This window comes from Sminthopsis crassicaudata, chromosome 1 (assembly GCF_048593235.1).
Source record: "Sminthopsis crassicaudata isolate SCR6 chromosome 1, ASM4859323v1, whole genome shotgun sequence".
Taxonomy (NCBI): domain Eukaryota; kingdom Metazoa; phylum Chordata; class Mammalia; order Dasyuromorphia; family Dasyuridae; genus Sminthopsis; species Sminthopsis crassicaudata.
Genome location: NC_133617.1, coordinates 245,848,191 through 245,862,532, shown reverse-complemented (window position 1 = coordinate 245,862,532; position 14,342 = coordinate 245,848,191). Strand labels below are relative to the sequence as shown.

At 33.2% G+C, this 14,342-nt stretch overlaps 1 protein-coding gene across 2 annotated transcripts in view; it reads left to right on the top strand.

Moving 5' to 3' along the window:
* Nucleotides 1-14,342, top strand: part of LOC141548304 (desmocollin-2-like) — a 56,188-nt gene that overhangs the window by 27,468 nt on the left and 14,378 nt on the right. For both annotated transcript variants that reach the window (XM_074277084.1, XM_074277090.1), the window contains exons 8-11: nucleotides 1,459-1,593; nucleotides 2,032-2,217; nucleotides 5,960-6,207; nucleotides 9,657-9,799. In XM_074277084.1, coding sequence (XP_074133185.1) covers nucleotides 1,459-1,593; nucleotides 2,032-2,217; nucleotides 5,960-6,207; nucleotides 9,657-9,799 — 712 coding nt within the window. The remainder of the gene's footprint in view (nucleotides 1-1,458; nucleotides 1,594-2,031; nucleotides 2,218-5,959; nucleotides 6,208-9,656; nucleotides 9,800-14,342) is intronic.

Here is a 14,342-nt window from a genome sequence, read left to right as displayed (position 1 = left end):
TGTCAGATAATGGAATGAAAGAAAGGAAAGGCCTTTTTGAGTTGCTGGGTACTGGGAGATTTTGGACACTTTAGAAGGAAAAAAATATGAATTAGAATTAAATAAAGAGGAGAGGAGTTGGGGTGAAGAAGGAAGTGTGGAAGCCTCAAGTCCTGAAGCTAGAGTTTGTTTTGCTTAATCCCTTCATGGAAATTGATTTTTTCAAATTTCCCTATTTCTTCTAATTTGTTTTATTTATTTATTTGTTTGTTGGTAAATATTCACTTACTTTATTTGGCATATGGTTAAACAACATAGGTTTTAATTTTATTACTTTAATTCTTATTCCTTTGTCATTTCTTGTGAGTTCTTTTTATTTTTCATATTGGTGATCTAATTTTTCACTTTTTTTTCCTGAGGCAATTGGGGTTAAGTGACTTGCCCAGGGTTACATAGTCAGAAAATGTTAAGTGTCTGCCTTCAGATTTGATTGCAGGTCTTTCTGACTTCAGGGCTGGTGCTCTATCCACTACATCAACTAGCTGCCCCTTCACTTTCTTTTTAATCAAATTAGCTCATAGTTTATTTTTAAAAAGAACTTTTAGTTTTATTTGTCAATTCTTTTTTGTTTCAATTTTGTTAATTTCTTTAAGAAAGAAAATTTCAAAATAGGAATAAATGACTTTTCCTTAAAATGAGAAATTTTATATATCTATAACTTAGTGAAAAATGGTAATGAAGTTCATATGGAGAAAGAAAAAGGTGAGGAACTTCAAACAAGTAATGAAAAGAAATGGAAACAAAGAGGTTTTATAAGTGTCATATCTCAAATTATACTACAAAATAGTTATTTTTAAAAAGAATTTGGTAGTGGTTAAGAAAGAGGGATTCATTAGTGGAACAGATTAGATATTTAACATACAGAAACAGATATGTGTAATACCTGACTATTTGATAAATATAAGTCCCAACTACTGAGATAAGAACTCACTATTTTACAAAAATTTCTGGGAAAATTGTAAAATAATGTGGAAGAATTTAGATTTAAATTAACACCTTATACTGTATAAAAAAATAACCTTCCATTGGACATGTGATCTAGATGTAAAAGGTTCTATCATAAATAAATTTGAGAAACATGGAAAATATTGCCTATTAAATCTAGGTATAGGAGAAAAACCTATGTCCAAAGAAGAAATAGAAAATATCATAAAAGATTAAATATAAAATATTGATACATTAAAATTTTAAAAGTTTTTACACAAATAAAAATAAGAAAGCTAAGATTAGAAAGCTAAGGAAACAATTTACTAGGGAAAAATGTATAGTAAGTTTCTTTTATAAAGATCTCATATCCAAGATATATAAGAAATGGATTCATATGTATAAAAGATCCATTTCCCACTTGATAAATAGTCTAATAATATGAACAAACATTGGATTTTCCCACTACAATTGAATTTTTACTATTGGTTTCAGGTAGTAGACAAATACAAGTTGACAATGAAAGTACAAGATATGGATGGTCAATTTTTTGGTTTGATGAATACATCAACTTGTATCATTTCCGTAAAAGATGCAAATGACCATGCCCCCACTTTCATAAAGTCTGTGGTAAGTAGTTATACTTATTTAAAGTAAAATGTATTATAACCAAGTGTAACATTTGTGAATCATGTCATTTGAGTTAATATGTAATTATAATATAATAAAACATATGTAATCTGAAAAATAAGCAAAGTGGGTAGTATATTATTTAAATAAAATTAAAAGATAGCTAATATCTAAGAAGAAAATTGCTTTATTACTTTGATTAGCATAATGATTCCATTTTTTTTATCACATAGGCTAAGCCAATTTTTATTCTAAAATGCATTATTTGAAAATTATCCTGAATGATAGGACCATTTGAATTCTTTGTTTTATATCATATTTGTAAAAACTGTGATATCAAGTGCTCTGGGAGTTAGGGGAGGGAGAACTTGTATTACCGTTAGCATAGCCTTCTTTCTTTGTAAAATAAATTGCTAATAAGACTTTAATTTATTTCAGTATGAAACATCAATTGAAGAAAATACAATCAAGATGAATATTTTGCGAGTAGCTGTACAAGATAAGGATTTGCCTAACACTGCTAATTGGAGAGCTAATTATACCATTTTAAAAGGCAACGGAAATAAAAATTTTGAGATTGTGACAGACCCCCAAACAAATGAAGGTGTTTTATCTGTTATTAAGGTGAGAAAAAAGGAAAAAAAAAATCATAGGTTGGAAAGTCTAAAACATGCCAAATGAACTTTGACATTTACAGGAATAAAACAAATACTTAAAGTATAAAAATCTGTGCTTTTATTCATATGCAAGTACTCTTTCCTGTATTCAGGAACCTTTAAAAAATTGTAAGATTTTAATTAGTAAATTACTTCCAGTCCTTTGTAGGTAGAATCACCATGTCAATATGACGTTAATCGATATAGTTGAATCATGCTTTTTCCAGTTCTAGCAGCTGATCCACTCTAGTAGACCAGGAAAGTAGGATCCATAAATATCTGCTAAGATTATATTTACTTGTTTCAAGAAGTGTGATTTTTACTGTTCCAGTTCAATATTGACGATATTCAGAGACTTTTCCAAGTTCACCTTTAGATTAAGGGTCTAAACCTTTAGATTAAGGGTCATGGCCCTTTCTAATTTAATTATCTGAGAGACAACATGATAGCAGTGGAAAAAAACTATGTAATTTAGAGTCATGGACATGGTTTCAGATTCTAGTTTGGCCTCTGTTTAGCTATGTGAATTTAAGCAAACCACTTAGCCTCTAAGAGCCTAAATTTCCTCATCTGTAAAATAAACATTTGGATTAGATGATTTCTAAAACTCCTTCTTTCTCTAAAGCAGAAGGGTGTTTTGTGTATATGTGTGTGTGTGTGTGTGTGTGTGTGTGTGTGTGTGTGTGTGTGTGTGTGTGTGTGTGTGAGAGAGAGAGACCCCTCTGGCAATCTGATGATTTCTATAGACTTCTCAGAATAATGTTTTTAAATAATTGAAGGAAGTTATAAATGTCATTTAGAGGTTAGAGAAAATAATAAATATGTAACTTTTTTTCAACCAAAGGACCTCTTGTTAAGAACTTGTGCTCTTAAAACATAAACAGAACAGCCACCAATGTGAGGATTTCTGAACTTCTTTGTATTTTCAAAAACATCCCAGAAATAAGTGTTGGTACTTGACTATTTCTTACCCATTTATGTCTGATGAAATTCAATATTTAGAGGAGTTTCTGGCTTCTTGAAAAGACCATGTTAGGAAATGATCACATTTCATAGATGTAATCTGTGGACAAAGTTTGGAACTAAACATTTATTTAACACTTTAAGTTTAAAACCTGGAATCATAGGAATTGGGTAGCCATTCAGTTCAATCCAAACTTGAAAGGAATCACCACTGTAAAATATCCAATCTTTGCTTGAAAACCTTTGAGGAAGGGTACTCATCACCTGTTGAGGCAGCCCCTCCTTTTGGACAGCTTTAATGGTGAGGAAGTTTTCCCCTGACATCATGTATAAATTTGGCTCTTTATAATCTTCATTCTCTCCTCTTTTTTTCTGTCCTCTCAGAACAAGCAGAACAACCTAATCCCTCACCATATGACTACTCTGTAAATATTTCAAAACTGTTATCATCCCTTTCCCTTCTCTTCTCTCTGAGTCTTTAGACTAAACATTCCTGTTTCCTTTAACTGATCCTTATGTGACAGAGACTCAGAGCTTTACATCATCTTAGTTGCTCCCTGGACATTTTAAAATTCTTCAATATTCTTCCTGACTGGCTATATTTTGCCAATCCTCTTATGGGTTTCCTCCCTCTTAGTTTCATAAATGAAGCCAATTTGATTTCCACTGTTAAGACCTTTAGTTCTTTTTAAATTTCTTAAGTTTGGGTTATTTGCATATAGACATTGAGATCCTAGGTTTTAAAACTAGTGATTTTTCTTGGAATTTTTCTCCTGTGAATTTCTGGGTGTTTCAGTTACTATTCTTTTTACTTTTTCTTTCCATCTAACTTGGAGCACATACAAAGTCTTTATCCTCCATCCATTTTATTTTAAAGCTCTTTTGATTGGGAAGATATCTGGAAAATACCATTAGATTCTATTAAGTTTATTCTGTAACTAGTCAGTAAATGTCATCTCTGTCATAGTCCAGAAATAAAAATCTCATTCCCAAGTAAGCTTTCTTAGATGATTTTTCTCTTTCCAAATTAGTTTTTCTCTTCTGCCTCCTTTTCTTTCAATAGACAGAAGTAAGAAAAATGCAATCCATGTTTCTATGTTTTTTTTCTTATCCAAGAGTTCATAATTGCTGAAAATACTTTTTAAGATTCCTTTTTGAAGTATATTTAATGCCCATGTGAATATCCAAAATTATCATTTGTTTTTTATAGGTTGTGAAATGGTCTGTTATGTCATGGACACACACCCCAAGAAGACAATAGATTTCTCTATTGTTGTCAGGTTGACAAATAGCTGCCTCAGTTACCACTAAGCAAGAAATCACCACCAACTACTATGCTATTTATTCTCTTCTTCTGATCCTTTGGCTCTAGTATGTCAGTGAATCTCCAATTCCTACTTTTCCTGGAATATTTAAGTATCTTGGGAAAAAGTTAACACATTCCCTGGCACTCTATATAGTGTTGCCAAGAAAGGCAAAAATATGACTGTTCTCCTCATTCCCCCCAAAACAAATTCAAAGAAAAATACCAAATCATTTTTTCCTTCAAAGCTTTTGTTCTAATGGAGGAGAAAACATGCAAGCAATTATATTCATACAAAATACAGATAGTATATATGCGAGGTAATCTCAGTGGCAAGGGATGAAAGGAGGGTAGGATTAGGAGGGAGTTCTGGGAAAAGATGTTTTAAAGAAGGTGGATTAGTACTGAATTTTGAAAGAAGTTAAAGAAGCCAGAAGATGAAGAAAAAAAAGCATTCATAGCATGAACTCAAAATTCACTTGGGTAAATGTATAGAGTACTTTGAAAGTATGGTTCCTTGGAAGTTTTCTTTAATTTTCTAAAACAAACAACAGCAATAACAACATATTCTTAATATTGATTAGCCATAGTTAACCCTGTTTGCATTGAGGTAGCAGTCTCTCATAATGTCACATTATTTCTACCTAAAAGTTAGACTTTTCAGCATTTACATGCTTTTCTCCCAAGTGATTATTAATTACCAACTGATTGGAAAAAATGAGAGCACATTCCAAAAGTTTTAGTCTAGGGTGTGCATGTGATGCTATAGCTTCCTTTAACTAGGAAAGATTGGGAGGAGGAGGAGGAGGAGTAATTAATGATTTCCCTATTCAGGGGTAACCAAGGTATTTGTCAACGTTATAACAACATTAGAGTACTGTCTTTTTGAGACACACATTCATGACATAATAGAGAACCTTCTAAGACTTAACAAAACAAATGAGAGCTACCTATTTCTGGTTATTCCTTTTGGAGCAACTGAACTTTTTTTTTTTTTTTTTCTTTTTCTTTCTTTGTGGGGGAGAATGTGCTATAAAGATATTTGAGAATTATAGGTTTCATAGGCTTTTTATGGAGGTAGAACTGAAGGTATCTTTTTTTTTTTTTCCCCTGAGGCTGGGGTTAAGTGACTTGCCCAGGGTCACACAGCTAGGAAGTGTTAAGTGCCTGAGTCAGATTTGAACTCGGGTCCTCCTGAATTCAGGGCTGATGCTCTATCCACTGTGCCACCTAGCTGTCCCAAACTGAAGGCATCTTAAGGATCATCTATTAGTTTTCAGATTTGGGGTATATAGATGATTATGATAAATTTTCATGTCTTATTTATTCTGATGGGATTACATTTGTTATCAAAATTGGCTAGTTATTATTAACTTGGTCATGTGTCACATGAACATTTAAAGTGATGTAAATTTTTTTTTTTTTTTTTTTTTTTTTTTTATAGCCACTGGATTATGAGGAAAATAAGAAGGTGATACTGGAAATTGGTGTAACCAATGAAGCCCCATTCTCTAGCGATATACGGAGCATAAGCACAGCTGTGGTAACTGTAAATGTAATAGATCAGAATGAAGGTCCGGATTGCAGGCCCGCATCACAAAGTGTTCGCATTAAGGAAGATGTATCTGTGGGGACAAGAGTTAATGGGTATAAAGCACAAGACACAGAAACCAGAAGCGGCAGTGGTATAAGGTACAAATAACTGCTTATGTACATGAACAGTGTTCTGTCGCCCGAGTGAAGGCCAGGACTTAGGCAAACATTGAGACTAGGGGAGGGCAATTCTTTGTGAGGAGAGAGGCAGGATCTGGGTTAAGAGCCAAGAAAGTGTAAAATAAAAAATAAGTCCATGTCCTTGTTAGGGTTTTTTCAGACCATTGAATTTCTAGGCACTGTGATAAGTTGAAAAACTGGTTTTAGGAATGAAGCTTTTGGTTGGGAGATCAGTAAGCAACATATAGGACATGTCATTAGAACTGACCCTTTGTCTAACAGACAGCTACCTCCCTGATTCAAGCCTTTTATAGAATTGTGTGCTTTCTCCACCCCTATCCATTGCTGATAAGAAAGCAGGGTCACAGGCACAGGGTCAGCTTTGTTTTCTCTTTGCTCATCCTCTGAAAGAATGCTATGAGCTCAGACATCATTCTATCAGTCAGCCAGCATGCTGTGGTTTGGGATAGCCTTGGGTAAAAAAAAATCTTTACCTTTTCCATGTCTTATACATTTTGTGGGTCAGTTCTCATGTCCTTTCTTTAGCTGTGTACAATTACCAGTCCATAAAATCCTGAAGGATGTCCCATATCCCATGTGAGATAATGATCATCTGATTAATGTATTTTATTCACCTTTAAACCACTAATTATAGCAATCAAGAACATGAATTCAATTCAAATGAACAAATATTTATTACACACCTGCTATGTTTAAGCCACAGTGTTAGCTACTAAGGGTCAAAAGGGTATCAGAAAATTATTACTCTCAAAGAACTATTTTACTAATGAGGTGTGCTAGAGAAATTGTTCTAGATCAAAGGGTGATGGAAAGAGGAGAGTAATTGAAGCTAATAGGAACTTGATTGATAAGGAAGGAGCCTTTTATATCAGTTTTTGGGATGATCTAATATGTGGGGTTTGTGGGAAGTATTTCCATAGAATGATAATATTCACCTTCTCATTTATATACCATTTCTTTTTCCTATAAGTTAATTTGACTTTCAACTTCTCTAGGAACTACAGTGTATAGGGTGGGTGGGATGAACAATGATGGTGGTAATCATAGTTTTTATGGAAATCTGTGTTCTGAATAAGTGGTGTTAACAAGATTCCAGAGTAGGTACTGAGGTAGAACAGTCATTTTAAGAGACAGTAAAAGTGGTACCAGAAATTTTTCCAGGATTCAATTCATGCTCCTCTTAATCAGGGAATTAAAGTATTAATTAAATTAGGGAAAGTATATTGAAGAAATTAATTCTCTTCAAGTGGGTCATGAAGGCATGTAAAATGAATGTGAGAGATACTATAATGAATTGTCTGAGGAGATGTGAAAATGGAACAACATGGAGAAAAAATAAAAAATACTCTTCAAGAAAAGGCAGGTAGCTTTGGTTTAACTGGAGTCCAGCATAAGGGAGGAAATGAGGCATCTTGTTAAAACTCAAGATAATGTCTTATATCTGGGACTAAAGGTTTATCCATGATATAATTTGAAGCTACCCTCATCTAGGATTGGAGGGAATTGATAGGGATTGCAGCAGGGTTGCTTCCTTATCCCTGTATCCCTAGCTCCTTGGTCTGGGCATGTAATGATTTGACATTCTGGCTAACATGCCACAGTTGTAATTACCTAGTTTTTGTTATAGTTTCAATTCCCTAAAATCTTAGACAACCAAGTAGAATGTTTTGAATGATATCTGTGGCCTGATGCTAAACTGTGATGGAGAATATAAAACTTTACACATAAAGTTTCACTAGTCAGGACTTTGGATATTGAAAAATAGACATCCTTTAAGGTATGGCTTCTTCATGTCCACCCAGAAGTGGGATAACTAAGTCTGATTCCAAGCATTTTTCACTTCCTTCTGGCAGATGAACTCTAAGTGATTTGTTAAGGTTTAGTGGTTGTATCCCATATAAGACTCTAGTTGAGATTCATCTTTTCAAGATAGAATGTCTATCTTCATGGTCCAGGAATATAGAGTCAGAGTGAAGATGAATTTTCCTAATAGAAATGCCCAATTGATCTGGCGCTGATGGAGCTGTCAGGAGGTCTGAAATTGCTTTGGGTTGTCATTGCACAGTGAAGATAGGATACTAGTCTTAGAGTAAGAAAAACTTGAGTTCACATCCTTCTTCAAATACATCTTATCCATGTGATCCTGAACAACTCATTAAACTTAATAAGTTAGCTTCTTCATCTGCAAAATTGTGGCAATAATGTGTACCTTCCAAGGCTCTTGGTAAGGATTAAATGTGATAATTTATAAAGTGCTTAGTACAGTGCTGTCACACAGTATTATGTAAATGTTAGCTATTAAGAGTAGCAGTCAAGATAGACCATGACTATCTCCTTGCAGTAATCTCTTTTCTAGCCAGCAGACACTTAAGGACTTGGAAGCTTGTTGTCCCTACTGAAGTTAATCAATCAGTCTGCTGGTTGGTACTTTTAATTCTGTGATAGTGAAGGGTACACTATTTCCTTTGAATTTCTAAAGGAATCTCAATACTTGTACAGTGTGTGGTTAGATAGGGAGTAATTCAGTTGAAAATCTACTCTGCTAGTCAGGATACCCATAAAGTTAATCTTGGCTCATTTTCTTTGGACTCTTTAGGAGTAGGGTGCCATGAGCACTTTTTTTTATTGGTTTAGAAGCCTTAGGAAATCTATCCATTTAATGGAAGAATGTAAGGGAATTATAGGTGTTATATAAGTCTAAGACTCTCTGACCCTACCCTGTCTAAACTAAAATTTTACTTCTCTCTTCCTGAACCAGTAGTAAATGTACCTTATAAAGTAGGGAATTTTTCTGATGTTTGGGCCAAATTTCATCACAGCTCTGGAGTCTCCCAAATAGGAGACTAAGCAAGTAGCACAGCCATTGATGGTTTCAGGTACTGAGTCAGATAAAGTGGTGTTATTTCAACCTGAGGAAGGCTGGCTGTCATGTGCAAAGGATTAAGAAAGAATTTGGGTAGAAGGACAATACTTCTCCAGAGTAGAAACTCTTCCACATAGAGTTAAGCAAGTTTAAAAGAAAAGACCAAACTTGGCTCCTACCAAGATTTGTCCAGAGACCTCAAATCCCAGATGTTGTGGGTGTGAAACTAATTAATTGTAGGGACAGAGAGTGGAGTTTCAAAATCAGTTTTGGATGAGATGAAATATAGAAGAACTGATCTCTTAGTTTGTCACATGGTCCCCCAAAATGTATCTCTTTTATGATGGCCTCTTTATTCTCTATCCCTGTTCTTGCTGATACATTGGAGTACTTCCCAAGTCCATGTTCATCATACCTTCTCTTCTTAGCTTCTATTTTCAATATATTTGTAAAATTTAATAGGAAAACAATTTAATAACAACTTATATTTTGGAATGCTTCACTTTTTGAGTTTAACAAAATGTTTTTGATTTCTTGTTAACAGGTATAAGAAATTAAATGATCCTAAAGGATGGGTCACCATTGATGAAACTTCAGGGTCAATAATAACTTCCAAAAAACTGGATAGAGAGGCAGAGGGCATTAAAAATGGTGTATATAGCATTACAGTGCTTGCAACAGACAAAGGTAAGACATTCATAATACTGAAAAGGAATCCCCAGAAAGTGATACCATAATTCAGGCATTCAAAGTATTTGAGTCTTAGTATTTGCTTCGTTTGATTATTAATTTCCAGTTGGGTTTGATGTCTTTTACTATTCATTACTGTTACATTACTTAATGTATCAGCCTTATTTATTGATAATTTAAGAATCTTTTATTCCTTATTTCCAATGTATATGCTGAATTTTATCTCTATTAAATATTCCATCTAAGATTTATATCATTATGATCTGTGTGTAAATTGTTTGCTTTCTAGATTGTAGTTCTGTCATTTTCAGTCAAGTCTGACTCTTCATGGCTCCATTTAGAATATTCTTGGTAAAGATACTGGAATGGCTTGTCATTTCCTTCTCTAGATCATTTTACAAATGAGGAAACTGAGGCAAACAAGTAACTTGCCCAGAATCACACAGCTAGTAGGGGTTTGAGGTCACATTTGAATTTAGGAAGATGAATCTTGGTTCTCTAGCTACTGTGTCATCTAGCTGTTCTTTTGAATTAGCTCAGGGAAATATATAAGATTCAAAATGTATATTGAATTTCAATATGTATTATGTATCTATAGTAGGTATATATATATGTATATACATATATATTATATACCAAAATAAACATATATACATATTTGCATACACATAATATATAATTAATTATAATATTACAATGTGTATATACATATATACATATACATGTGCACATACACTTAAATGCACATAGATGTCTAATATTACTCAGTAGCTATTGTATTTTAAGGTTAGTTTCTCTCTTCTGCTGGCAAGTGTTGAGAGAATGCATATGTTATCATTAATCTAAGATAGATTTTTTAAAATATGAAATTTTTTCTCATTCAGAGTCATAGCCAAGCTCCTACATTTTATTATTGAAATTGAGGCCCAGAGGCCTGGACATTCAATGATTCATAATTTTGAATTCTGTAATCTGAAAATCTATGTGGTACTTGCATGTGAGGGAGGAGAATTGGTGTTTGTATGGAGGAAGGATTCGTTTGAATGGAAAGCAAGAATTCTGAAAATGATGAATTAGTTCAACATCAAATATCAGTGGAATTGATTCATTTTCATTAACACAGTGAAAACATTGCATGATTTGGAAAAGCAAACCAGCACTTCTTTCCTTTTTTTTTTTTAGCTTTTGTTTTTCTTTTCTTTTCTTTTTTTATTTATTTATAATATTATCCCTTGTATTCATTTTTCCAAATTATCCCCCCCTCCCTCCACTCCCTCCCCCCATGACAGGTAATCCCATACATTTTACATGTGTTACAATATAACCTAGATACAATATATGTATGTAAATACCATTTTCTTGTTGCACATTAAGTATTAGATTCTGAAGGTATAAGTAACCTGGGTAGATAGACAGTAGTGCTAACAATTTACATTCACTTCCCAGTGTTCCTTCTCTGGGTGTAGTTATTTCTGTCCATCATTGATCAACTGGAAGTGAGTTGGATCTTCTTTATGTTGAAGATATCCACTTCCATCAGAATACCTCTTCATACATCATTGAAGTGTACAGTGATCTTCTGGTTCTGTTCATTTCACTCTAGCTTTTGTTTTTCAATATAAATATATAATACTTATTTTTCTTTCTAAAAATTATCACCTTCCTCCCAAGTAAAACATTTTATCTGTTGATAGTAAGATTATTTGAAAACAAATTCTAGACAAATGAGGTTTGAAAAACAAAGACTAGATGAATACTTATATTTTATAAAGATAAAGAATCAAAATATGATTATATTAAAATTTTAGATTTTAGTGTTCCTTGTACCAGTAAATAGAAGGACAGGAGAAGTTAAATTGTGCAGTGGTATATAGCTCAGGGAATACTTTAATAAGCTCAGAAAATCTATGGACTTGGATGTATATATAAGCTACTTGAATGAATAAATCTTTTTTTTTTCCTTGAGGCTAGGGTTAAGTGACTTGCCCAGGGTCACACAGCTAGGAAGTATTAAGTGTCTGAGACCAGATTTGAACACGGGTCCTCCTGAATTCAAGGCTGGTGATCTATCCACTGCGCCACGTAGCTGTCCCCTGAATGAATAAATCAATGAACCAAATTGAAGAAGACATTTTATACTCTCAAAGTAGTCACATTATACCAGAGTGATAGCACATATAGTTCCAAGTCAGATGAAAAAAGCCACATGCTTATTAAGGTGCAGTATCAAAGCAAATGGTAATGCATCTTCTCTATTGTCATCTCCACTGATAAAACTGTGGCTCTTTCTAATAATAAACCATTTGCAAAGGCTAAGGACTTGGTAGTAAAAACGTTCAATTTTAAGTCTTTAGGGACTATAATGGCTGAGGAGAAAGGTCACTCCTACAAAGCCTAGTTGCTTATCCTCAAAGGTTGTTCCTATCACAGCTGCAGAATTGAGACTGGAAATAAGATTGATAGTTTATAGGGGCTCTGATATTCTCAGGGTTTTGGGCTCAAGGTGATCCTAGGCTATTTCTACTAGGCAGGTAAGAGAAGGTTATGGCAACAGCGGTTTCAACTATCTGATATATACCCCCCCAAAGAAATGCATTCCTCATCATAATTGATTTTGTGATTTTTTTTAAATTTTTTTTTTTTGCACTGACAGATATTTCATGGATTAAGATATCTGATTCAATTGTCATTGCCTTGCCTTATTACTCTGGCACACACTAGTGATACCACATACAGGAAAAAATTTCAAATGTATATGTGCTTAAATATGTGTGAAATTATGACTTGAAGAGGCACTTTAGAAGTGATCTGGTTCAACTTCCTCATTTTATAGACAAGAATACTTAAGATGAGATTACTTCTGTGAGATAAGTGCCAGGTTTAGGACCTCACATTATTTATGCTACACTACCTTCTCAATTAATAGTTTTAAAGAATAATTTAAAAAACAATCTTTTGCTTTTTGTAGTTAAACTCTTTGAAAAGTCAACAGTATACAGGTGGTTCTGCCTACTTACTTCTCTACCCACTCTAATTCATCTTCCATTTAGTCACTAAAGTGATTTTCCTAAAGCACGGGTCCAACCCTATTACCCTCTATCCCACAAACTCTTGCCTATCACTCTCAGAATCAAATACAAAATGTTTTGCTTAAATGTTAAAAGTCCTTCACAAATTAAACCCCCTTTTGCCTTTCTAATATTTTTATACTTTGCTCTCAGTCACATATTCTTTGATCCAGTGACATTGAACTTCTTGTTGTTATACAAATATGACAGTCTTTCAATTTGGTCATTTTCTCTGTCTTTTTATTCCAGTCTGCCTAACTGACTTCTCTGGTTTTCTTTAAGTTCAAGAAGCCTTTCCCAATCCCTTTTTAATTATGATATATTCCTTCTGTTAATCTTTTGCTATTTATCCTGCATATATCTTGCTTTGCATATATTTATTTCCATATTGTCTCCCTTATTAGAGAATACATTCTCTGAGAGTAGGGGCTGTCTTTTGCCTCTTTTTGTATCCCCATTGTTTAGCACAATGCCTTGTATGTAGTAGATGCTTAATAAGTCACTTCTTTTTAAAATGAAAATAGGAATATTTTTAGCTTAAAAAAGTTTTCTTCTCTTTAATTGGCTATATTTTTAAAAACATGTATTCTTTTTCTCCCTATACTTTGCCCAACAAAGTTGCTAATGATATTTCCTTTTTGATATAGCATATGTTTTCCAGATAAAAAGATAGTGAAAAGATTGTGATCTACTGTTCTATGTAATGCTTTTCACTTAATTCTTTAATGGCTGGTTTCATCATAACAAATTCTTAACTTTTTTGTGTCTCAAATTCCCTTTCCTAGTATAAGGAAGCTTATGGATTCCTTCTAAAATAGTGTTTTTAAAGGCACAAAATAAAATACAAAGGATTACAAACAAAATCAATGGTTAGTGAAAAAATGATGTAATTTTCTCTGATCCAAGTCTAAGCTTCTTCCCTATACCTTGAAATACACCTGTAGTTCTATAGCCCCTGATTAAGAAACACTTCATTAAAATGTTTCTTCTCATGATTATGGATGAAAGATATAATTAACTATAGACTGAAAATGAGAAACTGCTAATATTTCTTACTAGATATTCCACTAATTTGTTGAATAAGTATAGCAAGTGGGTAAGGACCAGTCCTATGACTTCATCCATATAATAAACTTGAGGGTGGGGAAACACCCTTTACAAACTTCTTACCTAGAGAAAATAAAAGAACATCACAGTTTAAGTATATATTTTCCCACATTTAAAAGTGTTGATAATAATGTGTATCATGTCATGTTTTACAGTTAACCATCCCATAATATTTTACATTTTGTAAATCATTTTACATGTATCTTATTAAAAGAGATAAAAGGAAATAAGGAGACATAACTCTAAATGATTTATTATTTCCAAAGCTATGACTTCAGTATAGAAGCTATGCCATTTTCTCTTTTTCTCCTCCCCTATTACAATCCCTGACATTATTTAAAACTTATCCTGGATTTTTGTGCTGT